At 42.6% G+C, this 16809-nt stretch overlaps 1 protein-coding gene across 1 annotated transcript in view; it reads left to right on the top strand.

Annotated features, from left to right (window-relative positions):
- LOC132641268 (mannosyl-oligosaccharide glucosidase GCS1-like) overlaps positions 1-7322 on the top strand; it is a 31347-nt gene extending 24025 nt beyond the window's left edge. The window contains exons 13-22 of the mRNA XM_060358192.1: positions 1523-1648; positions 2588-2655; positions 3935-4084; positions 4159-4209; positions 4416-4472; positions 5857-6006; positions 6192-6283; positions 6415-6524; positions 6726-6789; positions 6898-7322. Of these exons, the coding sequence (XP_060214175.1) occupies positions 1523-1648; positions 2588-2655; positions 3935-4084; positions 4159-4209; positions 4416-4472; positions 5857-6006; positions 6192-6283; positions 6415-6524; positions 6726-6789; positions 6898-7045 (1016 nt within the window). The 3' untranslated portion in view covers positions 7046-7322. The remainder of the gene's footprint in view (positions 1-1522; positions 1649-2587; positions 2656-3934; positions 4085-4158; positions 4210-4415; positions 4473-5856; positions 6007-6191; positions 6284-6414; positions 6525-6725; positions 6790-6897) is intronic.
- Positions 7323-16809: the final 9487 nt, after the last annotated feature.

The following is a 16809-nucleotide window of genomic DNA, read 5'->3' as shown; positions in this document are numbered from 1 at the left end:
ACAAGAATAGAAAATAATTAAGGAAAGAGGAGTGAGTGGTGAAGAGAATCATCTATTGGAGTCACAGATGGTGTCGAGAAGAGATGTTGAGACTCTCATTCCTGAACATTTAGAGTATTTCAAACCAGAAGGAGATGACAGTACTTTTTGATGTGATAGAAAACGGCCATGTACATTTGAAAAATAATCTCTTGTAGATTTTGAGAAAGAAGAAAAGTCTTCTTTGTATTTCAGTATGTGTTAACATCCCATGAGAAGGCATATTTATACAAGTGAATTCTAACTGATCAAGGAAAGACAATCAATTACAATAAAAGAAAATATGTTATTCCTATAGTTACTCTAGGAAAAGGAAAAATAAAGAGGAATGTGTAGATGAAGTAGAACAGATAGTTAATCTTTTAGGTTTTTTGTAATTATTTTTGTTTCCTTAGGTGGTTCTTTTTTGGGGTCTCCAGCATATCCTTAATGCTGAGGAATACAACATTTTTTGTTTAAAAAAAACAAAAAAAACTCCTAAAATACTGCTAAATATTTTTTAGCAAAAAAAGTTACTGCTAAATAATTAACACAATCAACATTCCCCCTCAAGTTGGAGCAAAGATGTCCCACATGCCCAACTTGCAAACCAAAGTATGAAATTTCCTTTGGTTGAGGCCTTTTTTTTTTTTTTTTTTTTTTTGGAACTGGTACTGTTGTATTCCTCAGCATTGAGGACATGCTGGAGACCTTCAAAAGGAAAAGGAAAAGGAAAAGGAAAAGGAAAAGAGACAAAATTAAAAGAGCTAAGAAGACAAACTTACAGAGATCCTAAGAAAGCTACTAGATCATCTACATCGTCTATACAATGTTCTTTACACCAGAAATATAAAGATACAATACAATTCCATTTCACTATATGAATGGAATTAGATGTATATTCAAAGCATCTTCCATTTCTTTCCTTCCACACTGACCACCAACTGATTGCAGGGATTGCTCTCCACCATTTCTTCTGACTCTTACTCCCCCCTCTTCTTATCCAACAACTCAACAGATCAGCAGTGTGTTCAGGCATTGTCCATTTGACTTCAATTTGACTGAAGAACATTGTCCAAATTTGGGCTGTAAATCTACAATGAAGGAAGAGATGACTATTTGTTTCTCTAGCTTCCATACATAGAAAACATCTGGGCTCAACTGGAAGGCCTTTCTTCTGTAGGACCTCCTGAGTTAGACATGCTCTTCTTGCAACCAGCGAAGTAAAGCATCTCACGTTGTGTGGTGTTATGCTCTCCCAAATGTTCTTCCATAAAGCTGGCCTCCCTATACAAGCAGCCCTATTATCTCTTTTGTACATTCTACTAACAGAGAAGACACCATCGTGTTGTGTCTCCATCTGATAGTATCAGCCCCATTAGTTGTACCTGTGAATTCTAAGGGCACACAGGGAATGAATGGGAAGATCGAAAAGTTGGAAGAAGAAGGGACTTTTTGGTTAGATGCGTGGAATTGTGGACTTATAGTAAGTTTCTTGTTGCAGATCTGATCTCCAAGCTGAAAAAAGAAAAGTTTGCTGCTGCTGAGGCCAGGGATATCTCTGTCTTCTTGGATCGGGCATTTGTCCGTCTTGAAGCATGGTTCAAATGGTTTAACACTACTCAGGCTGGTAAGTTTCCTGTTGTGTATTTAATTTACGAAAAGGTCCATCTTTACTGCTTTTACTAGTTGATAAGCTGGGAATGTGATGTTACTAGTTACTACGGTATCGGCCTAACTTTAGTTTGTATATATACATTTTCTGAGAAAAATTTAAGAAGATGGCCTTCAGTTTTCCAGTGATCTTATTCAGATCTATTTAGACCCATTCAATGTCTGAAATATAGAAACAAACATACTCAATAGTTAAGATCTGAATGATTAAGATTCGGACCTAAAAACAAACATACTTAATGACTGAGATCTGAATGATTAAAATTAGGACCTTCATTAAGTGCAAACAAATAAGGCCTTAATCTCTTAAAGAGGGCTTAGGAGGAGGGAAGAGATGGAGATGGAGAAGTGGAGAAGTCCTTTCTTTTCCTTTTGACTTTTGTGCTTCATTGGTTGAGCGGAGGTATTACACGGAGTTATGTTGGGCCCTAGTATCTGTAACCTTCGAGCACTAAGATCTTGATGAGCTGGATATTATCTTTTATTTTACTCCGTCAGGACTGTATCAATGCAACAATAACCTCAAGCTTGCTGCTGACGGTTGGCAGATAAGTCTTTGGAAGCTGACTTTGGATGTTGCAATCTTCTTTGTAGAAGTGTTTAAAACTGCAGTAGTAAAAGTACCAGTAGAAGAGGAAAACTTTCCAATTGGAAAAAACCGGTTTCAGCAATTTATGTAATGAAAATTAGCAACTACTTCAGTAAGGTTTTGCTATCAAAAGGAATCGATGTAAAAGGTATCAAGCTTTGATGGTGAGGTGGAAAAGAATGTATTGGCTTAATTTACAGTGCTCATGTTTTTTCCCCAGATTTCTGAACTACACACGATCCTTTTTCTGATCTTCTCTTTGAGTTGCATGTGATTGTTTTAACCTATTAAGTTTTTCAATTGCAGGAAAGGAACCGGGGAGCTATTACTGGCATGGAAGAGATGCTGCAACGATTCGTGAACTGAATCCTAAGGTTTTGATCTAAAATATGTCTACGCTGAAAACATTTCTACTGATGTATTTTTGCTTCCTTTTTCTCGAAACCTGATAGATAGCAAGCATCATTTCATGGGTAATTTTCATTTCCAAATAGAGATAGCTATAGGGGTATCGCATCGATGTATAATTTGTATTTAACCTATAAAAGGATAGCCATTTTCTCGTGGTTCTCTCAATTCTCTCTTCCGTATCTATTTCTCACATGGGATCAGAGGAATTTATGATCTTTGTAAAAAATATAAGTAGCTTCTGCCTCTGGCGGGAGGCCTCATGCTACCTGCATGAACGAAGTTTTACATTCTTTCACAATTAGTCTTGTCTCTTTTCGCAACCAGTTTTCTCTGTCTATTCTATGAACTTGAACAAGGATACACACAACCAGAACCAGATATCATAATGAATCACAACAATTTGAGGCTTTCGGGGAATTTTGGGAAAAAGCTGGACATAATGAGGAGGAAGTCAGAAATTTTGTTGCTTAAATCGGAAGAGTGTGTTGGTAAGGAAGAAGCAACTGAAAAGAAAGAGTACCAGAAGGCAGGGTGACTGTTAAATTATGATATGAGAAACGTTTAAAAAACAAAAAAAGAAACAGGGCAACTCTTAATTACACGACTAGTTAAGGGTTTGGTCTAGAAATTAGGAGTAGTATCTGACTTTATGGACGGGTTAATCTTTTCTTGTCTTGGTTGTTTTTCCTTTTGGTTAAGATATAGAGCCTGTTTGGATGGGCTTAAAAAAAGCTGCTTATAAGCTGAAAGTTTTCAGCTTATAAGTCAAAAAAAAAAAAAAAGTTGGTGTTGTCCAACTTATTTTTTTTGGCTTATAAGCTGCTTTAGATAAGCTAAACCAAATGGGTCAAATTATTTTTTTGGGCTTATTTTAGCACAAAATGGTTTATAAGCTGGCCAGCCAAACACTCAAAAAAGCTGAAAACAGCTTATAAGCAACTTATAAGCCAATCCAAACGGGCTCATACTCATTTTGTCAGGGTTTCTTCCTAGGGATGCTCTTATTGATTAAATTATCGATTAGATAATAAACATAACAAAGAATGAGCTAGATATTTTTCAGGAAGCATGAACAAAATTAGGCATGGGATAGAACAAATAAAGGATCAGTGTAATGGAAGATAATGGCATAAAGAACAAGTAACCTGTTAAATGGAATGTGTGATCACGCTTAATCATTCCTGGGGCTGATTGCTTCGTGCATGAATTGACTATAGAACCTACCCATTTTGGCTTCGACAGACCTTGTCCTCTGGACTGGATGATTATCCACGTGCATCTCACCCAAGTGAAGATGAACGTCACGTGGACCTTAGATGCTGGATGCATCTTGCAGCAGATTCTATGCACTCAATAGCAGAGCTTCTGAAGATGGATAAAGATATCCAAAAGGTATAACAAATACAGAAGTTTCTTAAAGCATCATTGTTGGCAAAATTTGCTGAGTGCTGCAATAACTCTTTCAGGAGTATGGTTTGACTGCAAAGCTACTCTCAGATTTTGAACTTCTTAACCAGGTACGACATCATTCCAAAGCATTCTCTTATTTGTTCTGATGATATGAGGCTCTCTTAGACTATTAGTTGGCTGTACCACCATCTGGAAAAGTTTTATCATTGACTTGTAACTGTATAGTCACAAGGTAACTGCTGCACCTGTTAAAAGTGTCTGGAGCGCTTATTGAACATTAAAATTTATCTCAAATGTTCTTTTAATGTTTCAGATGCACTTAGACACTAAGAATGGAGCTTATTGTGATTATGGAAATCATACGGAGAAGGTATGTGGTTTATCATATTCACATGTCTGACCATTGCCTGGGGGGCGGAGTCGGCAGAGTTTACTGTATATGATGATTGATGCAGATTTTATTCGTGCTTGCTACATTCCAAACATGACCAGGTTCGTCATGGTCTTATCCATGATTAGCACACTGAAAGTCTTGTCTAATGTTTTTGAATGCTGTTTTACCTTATTTAGCACATTGCACTTCAGAAAACCTAGGCGGGTTTTTGTCACATGAATCCCAAGGTAAAGAGATATGCATGTAAAATCCTGAAACCTATATGAATGAATCTATCCATCGACTCTGTTCTCCTATATCCAAATCGAGGAATCCTGATCTAGAAGCATTCTGTTAACCTCATAGTGCAATTCAAAATAATATCTTTAAGCATCTCAAGCTCAAATTCAAAGGAGCTCATAAATGCTTTTGGAGGAAAACATAAAACAACTTTTGCTCATACAAGCATTAGTGAACTTATAAGCAACCTACTTGAGTCGTTAATGACAAGATTTTCAGTTTAGCACTCATGTTCGCTACAACAACAACAACAACAACAACATACCCAGTAAATTCCCACAATGTGGGGTCTGGGGAGGGTAGAGTGTACGCAGACCTTACTGAGGAGGCTGTTTTCGGAAAGACCCTCGGCTCAAAAGAGAACAAGACAAAAGGTCAGATAACTTGCTCAAAAGAGAACATGAGTTTAGCACTCATGTTTGCTGTTATCAAAAAATTGGTTTCTCGTTACACATGCTTAATTTGTTTTCTTCACTTTGCTAAGTAGCCTGTAGATTGATCTGCGCTTGCTAACTCAAGTTTCATTTTCTCAGTCATAACATAGATGTGAACTACAAAGTTGCTGGGAATGGAAGTCTATAGCCTACAAAACCAATACAAATTCTTCTAACTGAAACACCTAGTAGATTTACTGAGAACCCTAGCAAAGATATTAGCCTAACAATAATGTGTCTGTCTTATAGGCCAATTTGTCTCTAACTTGTCAAGCGCCCCAAAATCTAAACCAAACTGCCCAACTGCCATTGAACTACAATACCATATTGAAGGAACCATTGGACTGGGGAAGTATCTTTGTATGTTGTTAGAAGATAGTTTCTTCCTCCGTTTTAAGGGGTGTCCAAAATGTTCATACATTTTTGAAACTCTCTTCCAAAATATTTATACGTACACAGTGTTTTCCCGAATTTCAAGAATATGCATTAATTCATCCATTTACTATATTTCGCTCCATCCTTACAGTAACCCTCCCCCACCGCGCGCGCACACACAAAAGATCGGTTCTCTCTCCCCCTCTGGCGGTGGGTTAGGGCAATGAGAGGTACTGTCTCCTTTTTTCTTGACAACGCTCTTTTCCTTTCAGGTTCAATTAACTTGGAAAATAGTGGAGACTGGAAGCAACTACCCAAGGAGAGAGTTGGTACGAGAAGTCCTAGAAAAACCTGTTCTACAATTGGTTCCTCATCATGGTTATGTTAGCCTTTTCCCATTTATCCTCAGGCTTATTCCACCTGTAAGTTGTTTAGCATGATTTCAGCGATATAATATTTCCAGATGTTTGACTCTTGATTTGCTTTTTATTTATATTTGACTTTTTAGGTTAGACACTAACAGTAAAATGTCTAGTTCTTTTTCCTTTTTTGGCATCTCTTGTTTGATCTGGTCTTGAATTGCTCGTGCATGCTTATTTTCATATAGGGCTCGTCGATACTCGAGAGTCAGCTTGACCTTATCTCTAATAGGAGCATTTTGTGGACTGATTTTGGGCTGAGATCCCTATCCAAGACAAGGTGATGCAGCGGCTGATATATGTGCTCTCACTATACTAGTGTATTACTATCTATTGTTAGTTTCTTTGTTAAGTACATTTAAAGCAATATTATTTATTTATTTATTTATTTATTCGTTTTGGATGTGCCAGCTCCATGTATATGAAACGGAATACGGAGCATGATGCTCCATATTGGAGAGGGCCAATCTGGATACCCTTGAATTATTTGATTGTTTCGTCGCTTCATCACTACTCTCAAGGTACGAAATGAACAACAAAAATCTTACTATAGATATTCTTGATCCTTGATAAATACTTATCCGCACCCATTTTATTCTTTGGTAATGGGCACATTTCCTGCATTCATTGGTTCGTGTAAATACTAGGTGCATGTAAGTTGTTTACCTCTTGATCCTTCCTGAGATCCTTATGCTACTTTATTCATGTTTCAACTTTTGAAGAGCCTGGACCATACAGAGAAAAAGCCAAAACCGTATACAATGAGTTGAGGAGCAATTTGATAAGGTACTGGTGTTCTCCCACCTGAAACTGTTCCTTAATTTTCTGATAACATTAGGGTGGCTGCTCAGATGTGGTATATACATCATACTGTTTGCATTTTTAATGTCGCAGAAATATAGTTGGGAACTATAAACGAACAGGGTACCTGTGGGAACAATATGATCAACAGAAGAAAGGGAAAGGAAAAGGTGCACGCCTGTTTACTGGATGGACAGCCACTGTGTTACTGATCATGGCAGAAGCTTACCATGAAGTTTAGTGGTGGTAATATCACCCTAATGTAGCAAAAAAACAATCATTTTTGACATACTGAATTTACATGTATACTACTACTAGTAACAGTGTTTCCGATAATCCACCAATCTCCAGAAAATGCATTTTACTAGAATTTGAAGGTAACTTCTTTGATTCCCTCAAAGAGTTATGTTGACATACTGCAAATGTGAAACTGGGACGAGCAATAACTATACTTTTAGTCCAATCTAGTTGAGATAGACTATAAATCCTCACTTACCGTGATGTGCCGGTTTAGTTCATGTTTTACCCATATTAATCAGTATCGTGAGGATTCACCCTGAATTAACTAATTTTATTCTGGTTGTTGTCTTACTGCAACCCTCCTTTATCCGAGCACGGAACCAGCGATGTGATAGATTCAAATTGATAAGAACTTATTATGCCCGTGACATAATTTCACATTACATCTACAAATTTTAAAAATTCTAATTGGGCAATTCGCAGGAATGCCCTTATTTTGGGGTGGTCTTTAATTTTTGGTCTTCGTTAGAACCCTTCGGGTTCGAATCCCGCTCAGTCAAAAATTAAAAAAAAATCGCAAGGTGGATTTTTGGATTCACAAGGTAGATTTGCCTCAAATAGAATTTTGCTACCTTAAGGCAAAGTTTGAAACTCTTCTGATCAAATAGTTTTTGAAGCAAAACTCTACCTTAGGCACGGCAAAACTCTGTTTTAGGGCCTAACTTTGGCCCGAACAGGCCTAATTTTGTTTTTGTTTTTTTTCATTGAGTCGGGATTCGAACCCCAAGTCTCATGGTATTAGGCAAAAGGGCTAAAAATTAAAGACCAACAATTTGAGGGCCAAAAATTATGCATTTGAAGGGCATTCCGCACAAAAAAATGATGCTGATTCGGGATTTATTTAATTCATGAATTTAATAGAGTCCAGCAAGATAAGCATCCACCTTCGTTCTTTGAGTCCGGAACCAAAATGCCCCCAAAAAAAAAAAATTGAACCAAAATATCCCAACAAAAAAAAATGTTACCAAAATACCTTTAGCACAGTAATTTACTGCGCTAAAGCAGTTAACGGGGACGGCTTCGTTAACTACTATAGCGCAGTAATTTACTGCGCTATAGTGTCTCCCATTTTTTTTCAACCCTTTTGGTTAACCCTTCTTCCATTACACTTTTTAACGTACTTTGACCATAGATTAATCATGCTTTGGGATCCCGAAACTTCAATATTTTATATAGAACCCTACTTATTTTTGTGCGATTAATAAGGTAGGATCAATACATCAAGGATACACAAAAGTTCGGATGGCCGTTTTAGTGGTTGAAAAGTGCTCGAACGCCATTTTCGTTTGAAGGCTCGGTGACATTAGCTTGAAATTCTTTACGAATACTTAAACTTGTTCATTAATAATTAATCAAAAGTTAGTCAAAATGGCAGCATTCATACAAAAAAAAAAAACCTTAATTAAATTGCATCATTCATAACCTTGAGTAAATGAAAATACTTAAACTTGTTCATTAATAAGAAATCCAAACTTTTTAAAATACAATCATCAAAGTAAGAAAAAAACTTAAAAAACATTCATCAATTAATGCCCTTGAGTTGATCTTCCGCCACCACCGCGAGATATGCCACCACCACTAGAGGTACTTCCACCACGAAAGTTTCCTCCACCACGAGAGGTACTTCCACCGCGAAATGTAGTTTGACCACCATGCCGTAAGGGACACTTGCGCTTATCATGACCAACATAATTGCAAAATGAGCATTTTCGAGTGTATCTCCCTGGTGGAACATCCATTTCATTATGAATACGCGAGTATGCATTCTTTCTGAATTTACGGATAAATTCTTTATTTGCAACCATTGAAAATGGATCCGGTGGCCAATAACTCTCACTACCAAGTGGGTAGAACCTTCCAGCATACGTTCTTGCATAATTTTCAACTGTATATTCCTCAGCCATGTACGGGGAGGAGTTCTTTCCCATTGCGATAAAACACTTGAAGGCATGAGAACATGGCATGTGATATGATTACCACTTGCCGCATGTGCATGTTCTTGGAATCTCACAAATTGTGTGGACGTTACCTCCTTTACCTTGGTTCACACTTGTTGTGAGTTCAAATATGCGCTCTGCAGGGTTGTACTCCATCCGGTCATGTTTCTGAGCCTTATATTTGTGGTACTCGAATAGTTTTGACGGTTTTAGCATCCATCTTAGACCTGCTGTTGCATGTGCTTTGGCCTCTTTTGATCTACTGACGAACCGCTCCACAACCTGCTTAAATGTCATTCTCACCATTGCGGTAACAGGTAGTCCCCGTGCAGATTTCAACAAGCCATTGAATGACTCAGAGCTGTTTGTTGTCAGCATACCCCATCGCCTACCTTCATCCTGGTGTAATGTCCATTTGTCTTTATCAATTGCATTCAACCAATGGAAGGCTTCCTCATTCGTCCGCCTAATAATGTCCATCTACAGGTTAAACTTCTTCTCCTGATACTCTGTTGCAGCAGCCCACATCCAATTGCATAGTGCTGGGATTCGATATGCCTTTTGGAAGTTTGCCTTCAAATGCCTTAAATAATAACGATGGTAGGCAAAGGGTGGCTGCCACCCCTGCAAATTGAACATATTGTGCAATATGCCAGTATGTCTGTCTGATATCACACATATTCCCATGCGATCCTTAATAACGTGTTGCCTTAAGTAGTCCAAAAACATACCCCGCGTGCTAATGCTCTCATTAGTTGTAATTGCAAAAGCTAGAGGGAATATAGTTCCATTTGCATCCATTCCAACTGCTATTAGCAGCTTTATGTCATACTTCCCATACACATGTGTTCCATCTATTGATATTACAGACCGACAATGAGCAAAACCATCAATGCATGGTTTGAAGGCCCAAAACACAAAATCAGAAATATTACCAGGCACACCAGGCTTCGATATGAGCTTCCATTCAACAACAGTACCATGATTGAAGTGTTGTAGAGCCGCCATGTATCTCGGCAACGTCTTGAAAGAGCCCTCCCAATTGCCGAAGACTATCTCATGTGCACGCCTACGCCCAAGATACGCCTTCCTCCTAGTAACAATTTTGCTATATACTTTCAGGACGACTCTAATACAATCTTTAATAGGGAACCTGAAAAAGTTGAAATATCAGCATATAACAACGAGGAACATTATATTAACACCAAAAATAAAATAAACTTATGCGAAGGGAATACCTTGGGTTTTTTCTAATGTCGCCAACTAATACACGCGCAATCAAATTAGTATCTAGATTGCAATGATCATCTGGGAGGTCACCCAGACCATGTCCCATGACCCCTTGGGCGCGCCCCATGGCGCCATGGCAAGCCTCTCAGCGCCTAGCGCCATGGACGGCCCCGTGGTCTCGGACGCCCCAAGTGACAAGGTTGCTTCTGCCAATGTCACCCCATCAATGTCCCTCGCTCGCGCCCCTGCGCTGGCCGTGCCTCAACCCGTGCCCAGCGCCCAGTGACAATGCAGCTCTGCTACAGTGCCAGCGCTCAGCGCCTAGTGCCTGCGCCCCAGTGCGCGCGTGCACCATGCCCTGCGCGCACGGCAGTGCCCCGACCAAGGGTGCACATGGACCTGCTCTAGTTAGGTTTCTTTTGTTGTAATTATAGAGTAGCTTACTTTATGTATTTTTGGTTGTGATTCTCTAGCAAGTCTATGTCTAGTTCTATGACTTGGGTTTTTATTTTTAAAGCATTATTAGGGGGGATCAAGCAATCAAAACTTTCAAGCAAGCAATCAATTCTCTGTACTGGTGTCTCTCCCCCTCGACACCGCTTGCTTTCTTTGTAATAGCTTTCATTAATGCAAACATCTCTCTTTCTCAATTCACTTTCCTGTTCTCTCAATTGCTCTTGACATTGGTTTTCCCACACGACACTGACAGTCTTGTCTAGCGTGCGGAGGGGACCCCGGTTGGCGGACAGTAACCTTGGAATCATCGGTTGCTTAGCCTTACGTCGCCCTTCCAAGAAGTCTCAGGAAGGCACCGCATAACAGTTGGTATCAGAGCCTAGGCTCGACATCGGACGAGGGAACACGTTGCTATTGTCATCATTTTCTGACCATGGTGAACCATGGAGACCGCCTCTTGATTTTGGAAACTACGGTCAATAGATTTCGACCCGTGACCGAAAGGGTGGAGGACCTGGACTGCAGGATGCGGCAGGCCGAACAAGACATTGTGAATATAGCTACTGACACAGATGCAGCTGCGCGGGCGGCTGCCATCCAAAAGGATGAGGATCTCGCCCAGAGGACTCAGGAGGCAGACAGACTGAATGCCATGCAAGGAACCATCGACAACTTGACTAATCAGCTCAATGTTGTCAACGCTGCCTTCCAAGGCCTACTCCGAGGAGGAGGCAATCCTATTGGGGGCACGGCAAACATCATCGCGGCAACCCCGAAGCTCAGGATTCCTGAACCAAAGCCCTATCAGGGCGCTCGAAATGCCAAAGAGGTGGAAAATTTCATCTTTGACATTGAACAGTACTTCGACGCTGTGGGAGAATTGGAAGAGCCCACGAAGGTAGCAACTGCTGCCATGTATCTACAAGGCGATGCCAAACTCTGGTGGCGTGTGAAATATGAAGCCATTAAGGCAGGTGAGGATTCTCTTGAGACATGGGAAGAACTAAAAGCAGCCATTCGCTTACAGTTCTTCCCCGAGAACGTCGAGTATAATGCACGGAGGAAGCTTCGGGAGCTCAGGCAAACGAAGTCAGTCCGAGAGTATGTTCGCGAGTTCTCTGCACTCATGCTGAACATAAGGGACATGGGCGACAAGGACAAGCTTTTTACGTTCATGGAAGGCTTGAAGCCCTATGCCCGCATGGAAATACAAAGACAGAGGGTCGATTCCTTGCCCAAAGCTATCCAAGCTGCGGAATGCCTCAGTGACTACCAAGTGGATACTCGAAAGGATAGACCTCAACCACCAGCCCGTGGGGGATTCAAAGGGGGCCAATCCTACAATACTGGCCCCAGCAGAAGTGGGGGAGATCGGAGTGCAACCAAATCTAAAGGTTCCTCCTCAGGCAGCAATAGTGTTGCGTCTCATAATAATGATCGGGGGCGGAAACCCCCCTCAGGATGTCATCATTGTGGCGGACCACATTGGAACAGGGAATGCCCACAGGCACAGATGAATGCCCATCAAATTCTGGATGATGGGACAGACGATGATGAGGATGATGCGGATCAAACTGAACCAATAGGTGCCTTCAATGCACTTGTTTGTTTCATTTCCAATGCCGTAGAGGGTACCAGTGCCGGCATATGCAAAAAGAAAGACCCAAGCTCAGCTGCCAAGAAGGGAAAGACAAAGGCAGGCAACGGGCCTCCTCCCAAAAAGGAGAAGACCCTGATGTTTGTCGACTTGAGAGTAAATGGCAAACATATCAAGGCCATGATAGACACAGGTGCTACGCACAACTATCTGGCCACCACAGAAGTAGAACGCCTTGTCCTAGTTGTTGGAAAGGGTAAGGGTCGTGTCAAAGCTATCAACTCACCGCCCCAATTGGTAGGTGGAATAGCCAAAGGAGTGCCGGTAAAGATGTGTCCTTATAAAGGCAAGTTCGACTTGCGGGTAGTGATCATTGATGACTTCGACTTGATAGTGGGGTTGGAATTCATGAGACAAACTAACATCATTCCCATACCCTACGCGGATGTGCTTCTGATGATGGGAGCAAACGGGGCCAAATCCTGCATTGTCCCATGCACAACCATAAAGATGGCTTCAGGAAATATCTCTGCATTGCAGCTGAAGAAGGGGGTCCAGCGACAAGAACCCACGTTCCTAGCTACCCTTTGTATTGAAGAGATTGAGCGTTCTTCGGGTCCCATTCCAATGCCTGTGAAGGAGCTCATGAAGGAATTTGAGGATGTCATGCCGCAAGATATGCCGAAGCGACTCCCGCCTAGGCGGACGGTCGATCATGAAATTGAATTAGTGTCGGGTGCGAAGCCACCTGCCCGGGCACCCTACAGAATGTCACAACCCGAACTCACCGAGCTTCTGAGACAGTTGACGGAGATGATGGACACGGGGATCATCGTGCCCTCCAAGTCGCCTTATGGGTCACCTGTACTATTCCAAAAGAAACACGATGGCACCCTAAGGCTCTGTGTTGACTATCGGGCCCTCAACAAGATCACCGTGAAGAACAAGTACCCCATACCACTAATGGCGGACTTGTTTGACAGACTGGGCGGTGCCACAGTGTTCACCAAAATAGACCTGAAGACAGGTTATTGGCAAGTCCGCATTGTTGAAGGAGACGAGTCCAAGACGACATGTGTGACAAGATATGGCTCGTTCGACTTCCTGGTCATGCCGTTCGGTCTGACCAATGCTCCAGCCACGTTTTGCACTCTAATGAACCAGGTCTTTCGAGAATACATTGATGAATTTGTGGTGGTATACCTGGACGACATTGTGGTGTACAGCAAAACGTTAGGCGAACACCTGGAGCACCTAAGCAAAGTCCTAACTCGGTTGCGGGAGCATGAATTGTACGTAAAGCTATCCAAATGCTCCTTTGCTCAAAAACAGATTGACTTTCTTGGGCATGTTGTTAAAGAAGGTCGCATCAAGATAGACCAACAAAAGATCAAGGTTGTCACAGATTGGCCACCACCCAAGGATATCCATGCCTTGAGGGCGTTCCTTGGCCTATGCAACTTTTATCGACGGTTCGTCAAGAACTACTCCCTCATTGCATTACCACTGACAGAGCTCCTCAAGAAGATCACACCTTGGGACTGGTCGCCAAAGAGAGCAGACGCTTTCAACTCACTAAAAGTGGCTATGTCTAGTAGCCCTGTTTTGGCCTTGCTCGACTTGACCAAACCCTTCGAAGTAGAGACGGATTCCTCTGATTACGCCTTGGGCGGAGTCTTGCTACAAGAGGGGCACCCTGTGGCCTACGAGAGTCGAAAATTGAAGGATGCGGAACGGCGCTATGCGGCTCACGAGAAAGAATTATTGGCTGTCGTCCATTGCTTGTGCCTTTGGAGGCACTATCTTCTGGGTTCCCCTTTCGTGGTGAAGATGGACAACACGGCTGTCAGTCACTTTATGACCCAGCCAAACCTAAATGGCCGCCAGGCTAGATGGCAGGAACTTCTAGCAGAATTTCACTTCAATCTGGAATATCGAAGTGGGAAGACCAATCATGTTGCGGATGCACTGAGTCGAAGGGCCGATCTAGCATCGGTATGCCTGCTTGCCACCTTTAGGGGGAGCGAGGTGGCTACCACCATAAAAGATCAAATCCAGGACCTTCTCACCAAGGACCCTTCGGCACAGTATTTGGTCGACTTAGCAGGTCAAGGAAAAACTCGCCAGTTCTACATGGAAGATGGGTTCCTAAAAGCAAAAGGAAACCGCCTTTACGTTCCTAAAGGAGGAGATTTGCGGAGAACTCTCCTGATGGAATGTCACGATACTCTATGGGAAGGCCACCCTGGAGAAGAACGTACCATGGCATTGCTACGCCGTGCATATTATTGGCCCTAGATGGCAGATGATGTCGCTCAGTATGTGAAGACTTGCTTAGTATGCCAGAAAGACAAGTCTGACCGCTTGACACAAGCGGGCCTGTTGGAGCCCTTACCTGTCCCAAAGAGGCCTTGGGAAAGCGTCTCATTGGATTTCATCACCGGCTTGCCCAAGGTTGGAGATCTCACGACTATCTTAGTCGTGGTTGATCGGTTTTCTAAGTATGCCACTTTCATTGCAGCACTCAAGTATATATCAGCAGAGGAGACAGCTCGACTCTTCTTCACCCATGCTGTCAAATATTGGGGTCTTCCCAAGGATATTGTTAGTGACCGCGACTCTCGTTTCACCAGAAACTTTTGGACCCAGCTCTTTAAGTGCTTGGGGTCTAAATTGAGCCACAGCTCAAGTTTTCACCCGCAATCCGATGGTCAGACGGAGCGGTTCAATGGCATGTTGGAGGAATACTTGCGGCACTTTGTTACCGGCTCGCAGAAGAATTGGGTGAAGCTATTGGATGCGGCCCAACTGTGTTTCAACTCACAAAAGAGCTCTAGCACAAATAAGAGCGCTTTTGAAATTGTTACCGGGCAGCAACCGCTACTCCCACACACTGTGAATGCCCCAAACATGGCCAAATCTCCATGAGCAGCTAGCTTCTCAAAAGAATGGAAGCAGAATCTAGAGATAGTGCGGAGCTGTCTGGTAAAGGCACAAAAGCGGATGAAGAGACATGCTGATCAGAATCGTCGCTTTGTGGAATATCAGGTTGGGACAAGGTGATGGTGAAGATCCCCAAGAGATACCTATTTGCAGGGGTCCATGACCCTCGCCTGTTGCAAAAAATACATTGGCCCTCTGTCCATTGAGAGGCGCATTGGGAAGGTAGCATACCGGGTGGATACCCCAGCTTGGTGGAAAATTCATCCTGTGTTCCATGTGAATATTTTAAACCTTTTCGAGAAGACACATAAGACCCTTCACGCAGCCAGCTCACAATACCCAGTATTCGAGGCCCACAAGCAACTGGGAAAAGGGTAGTAGAAGCCATCCTCAACGATCGAGTCATACATGCCTCAAGGAAAGATCACCAAGAGTTCCTGGTGAAAGGGCTGGGATGTGATGCTGAAGAGAATACGTGGGAGAGGGGCACCAGCCTCAAAGCCTACAAGCACCTGATCGATGACTATCTTGCAAGCAAGGCGCCGAGGACGTCGCCAACTCAGGTGGGGAAGAATGTCATGGGCGGCTTTCCAGCCATGCCCCATAACCCCTTGGGCGCGCCCCATGGCGCCATGGCAAGCCTCTCAGCGCCTAGCGCCATGGACGGCCCCGTGGTCTCGGTCGCCCCAAGTGACAAGGTTGCTTCTGCCAATGTCACCCCATCAATGTCCCTCGCTCGGGCCCCTGCGCTGGCCGTGCCTCAACGCGTGCCCAGCGCCCAGTGACAATGCAGCTCTGATACAATGCCAGCACTCAGCGCCTAGTGCCTGCGCCCCAGTGCGCGCGCGCACGGCAGTGCTCCGACCAAGGGTGCACATGGACCTGCTCTAGTTAGGTTTCTTTTGTTGTAATTATAGAGTAGCTTACTTTATGTATTTCTGGTTGTGATTCTCTAGCAAGTCTATGTCTAGTTCTATGACTTGGGTTTTTATTTTTAAAGCATTATTAGGGGGGATCAAGCAATCAAAACTTTCAAGCAAGCAATCAATTCTCTGTACTGGTCTCTCTCCCCCTCGACACCGCTTGCTTTCTTTGTAATAGCTTTCATTAATGCAAACAGCTCTCTTTCTCAATTCACTTTCCTGTTCTCTCAATTGCTCTTGACATTGGTTTTCCCGCACGGCACTGACAGTCTCATCTAGCGTGCGGAGGGGACCCCGGTTGGCGGACAGTAACCTTGGAATCATCGGTTGCTTAGCCTTACGTCTCCCTTCCAAGAAGTCTCAGGAAGGCGCCGTGTAACAATTCCCATGCGATCCTTAATAACGTGTTGCCTTAAGTAGTACAAAAACATACCCCGCCTGCTAATGCTCTCATTAGTTGTAATTGCAAAAGCTAGAGGGAATATAGTTCCATTTGCATCCATTCCAACTGCTATTAGCAGCTTTATGTCATACTTCCCATACACATGTGTTCCATCTATTGATATTACAGGCCGACAATGAGCAAAACCATCAATGTATGGTTTGAAGGCCCAAAACA

This window comes from Lycium barbarum, chromosome 5, assembly GCF_019175385.1.
Source record: "Lycium barbarum isolate Lr01 chromosome 5, ASM1917538v2, whole genome shotgun sequence".
NCBI lineage: Eukaryota > Viridiplantae > Streptophyta > Magnoliopsida > Solanales > Solanaceae > Lycium > Lycium barbarum.
Note: the sequence above shows the minus strand (reverse complement) of the source record. Positions and strands in the feature narration are given on the sequence as shown.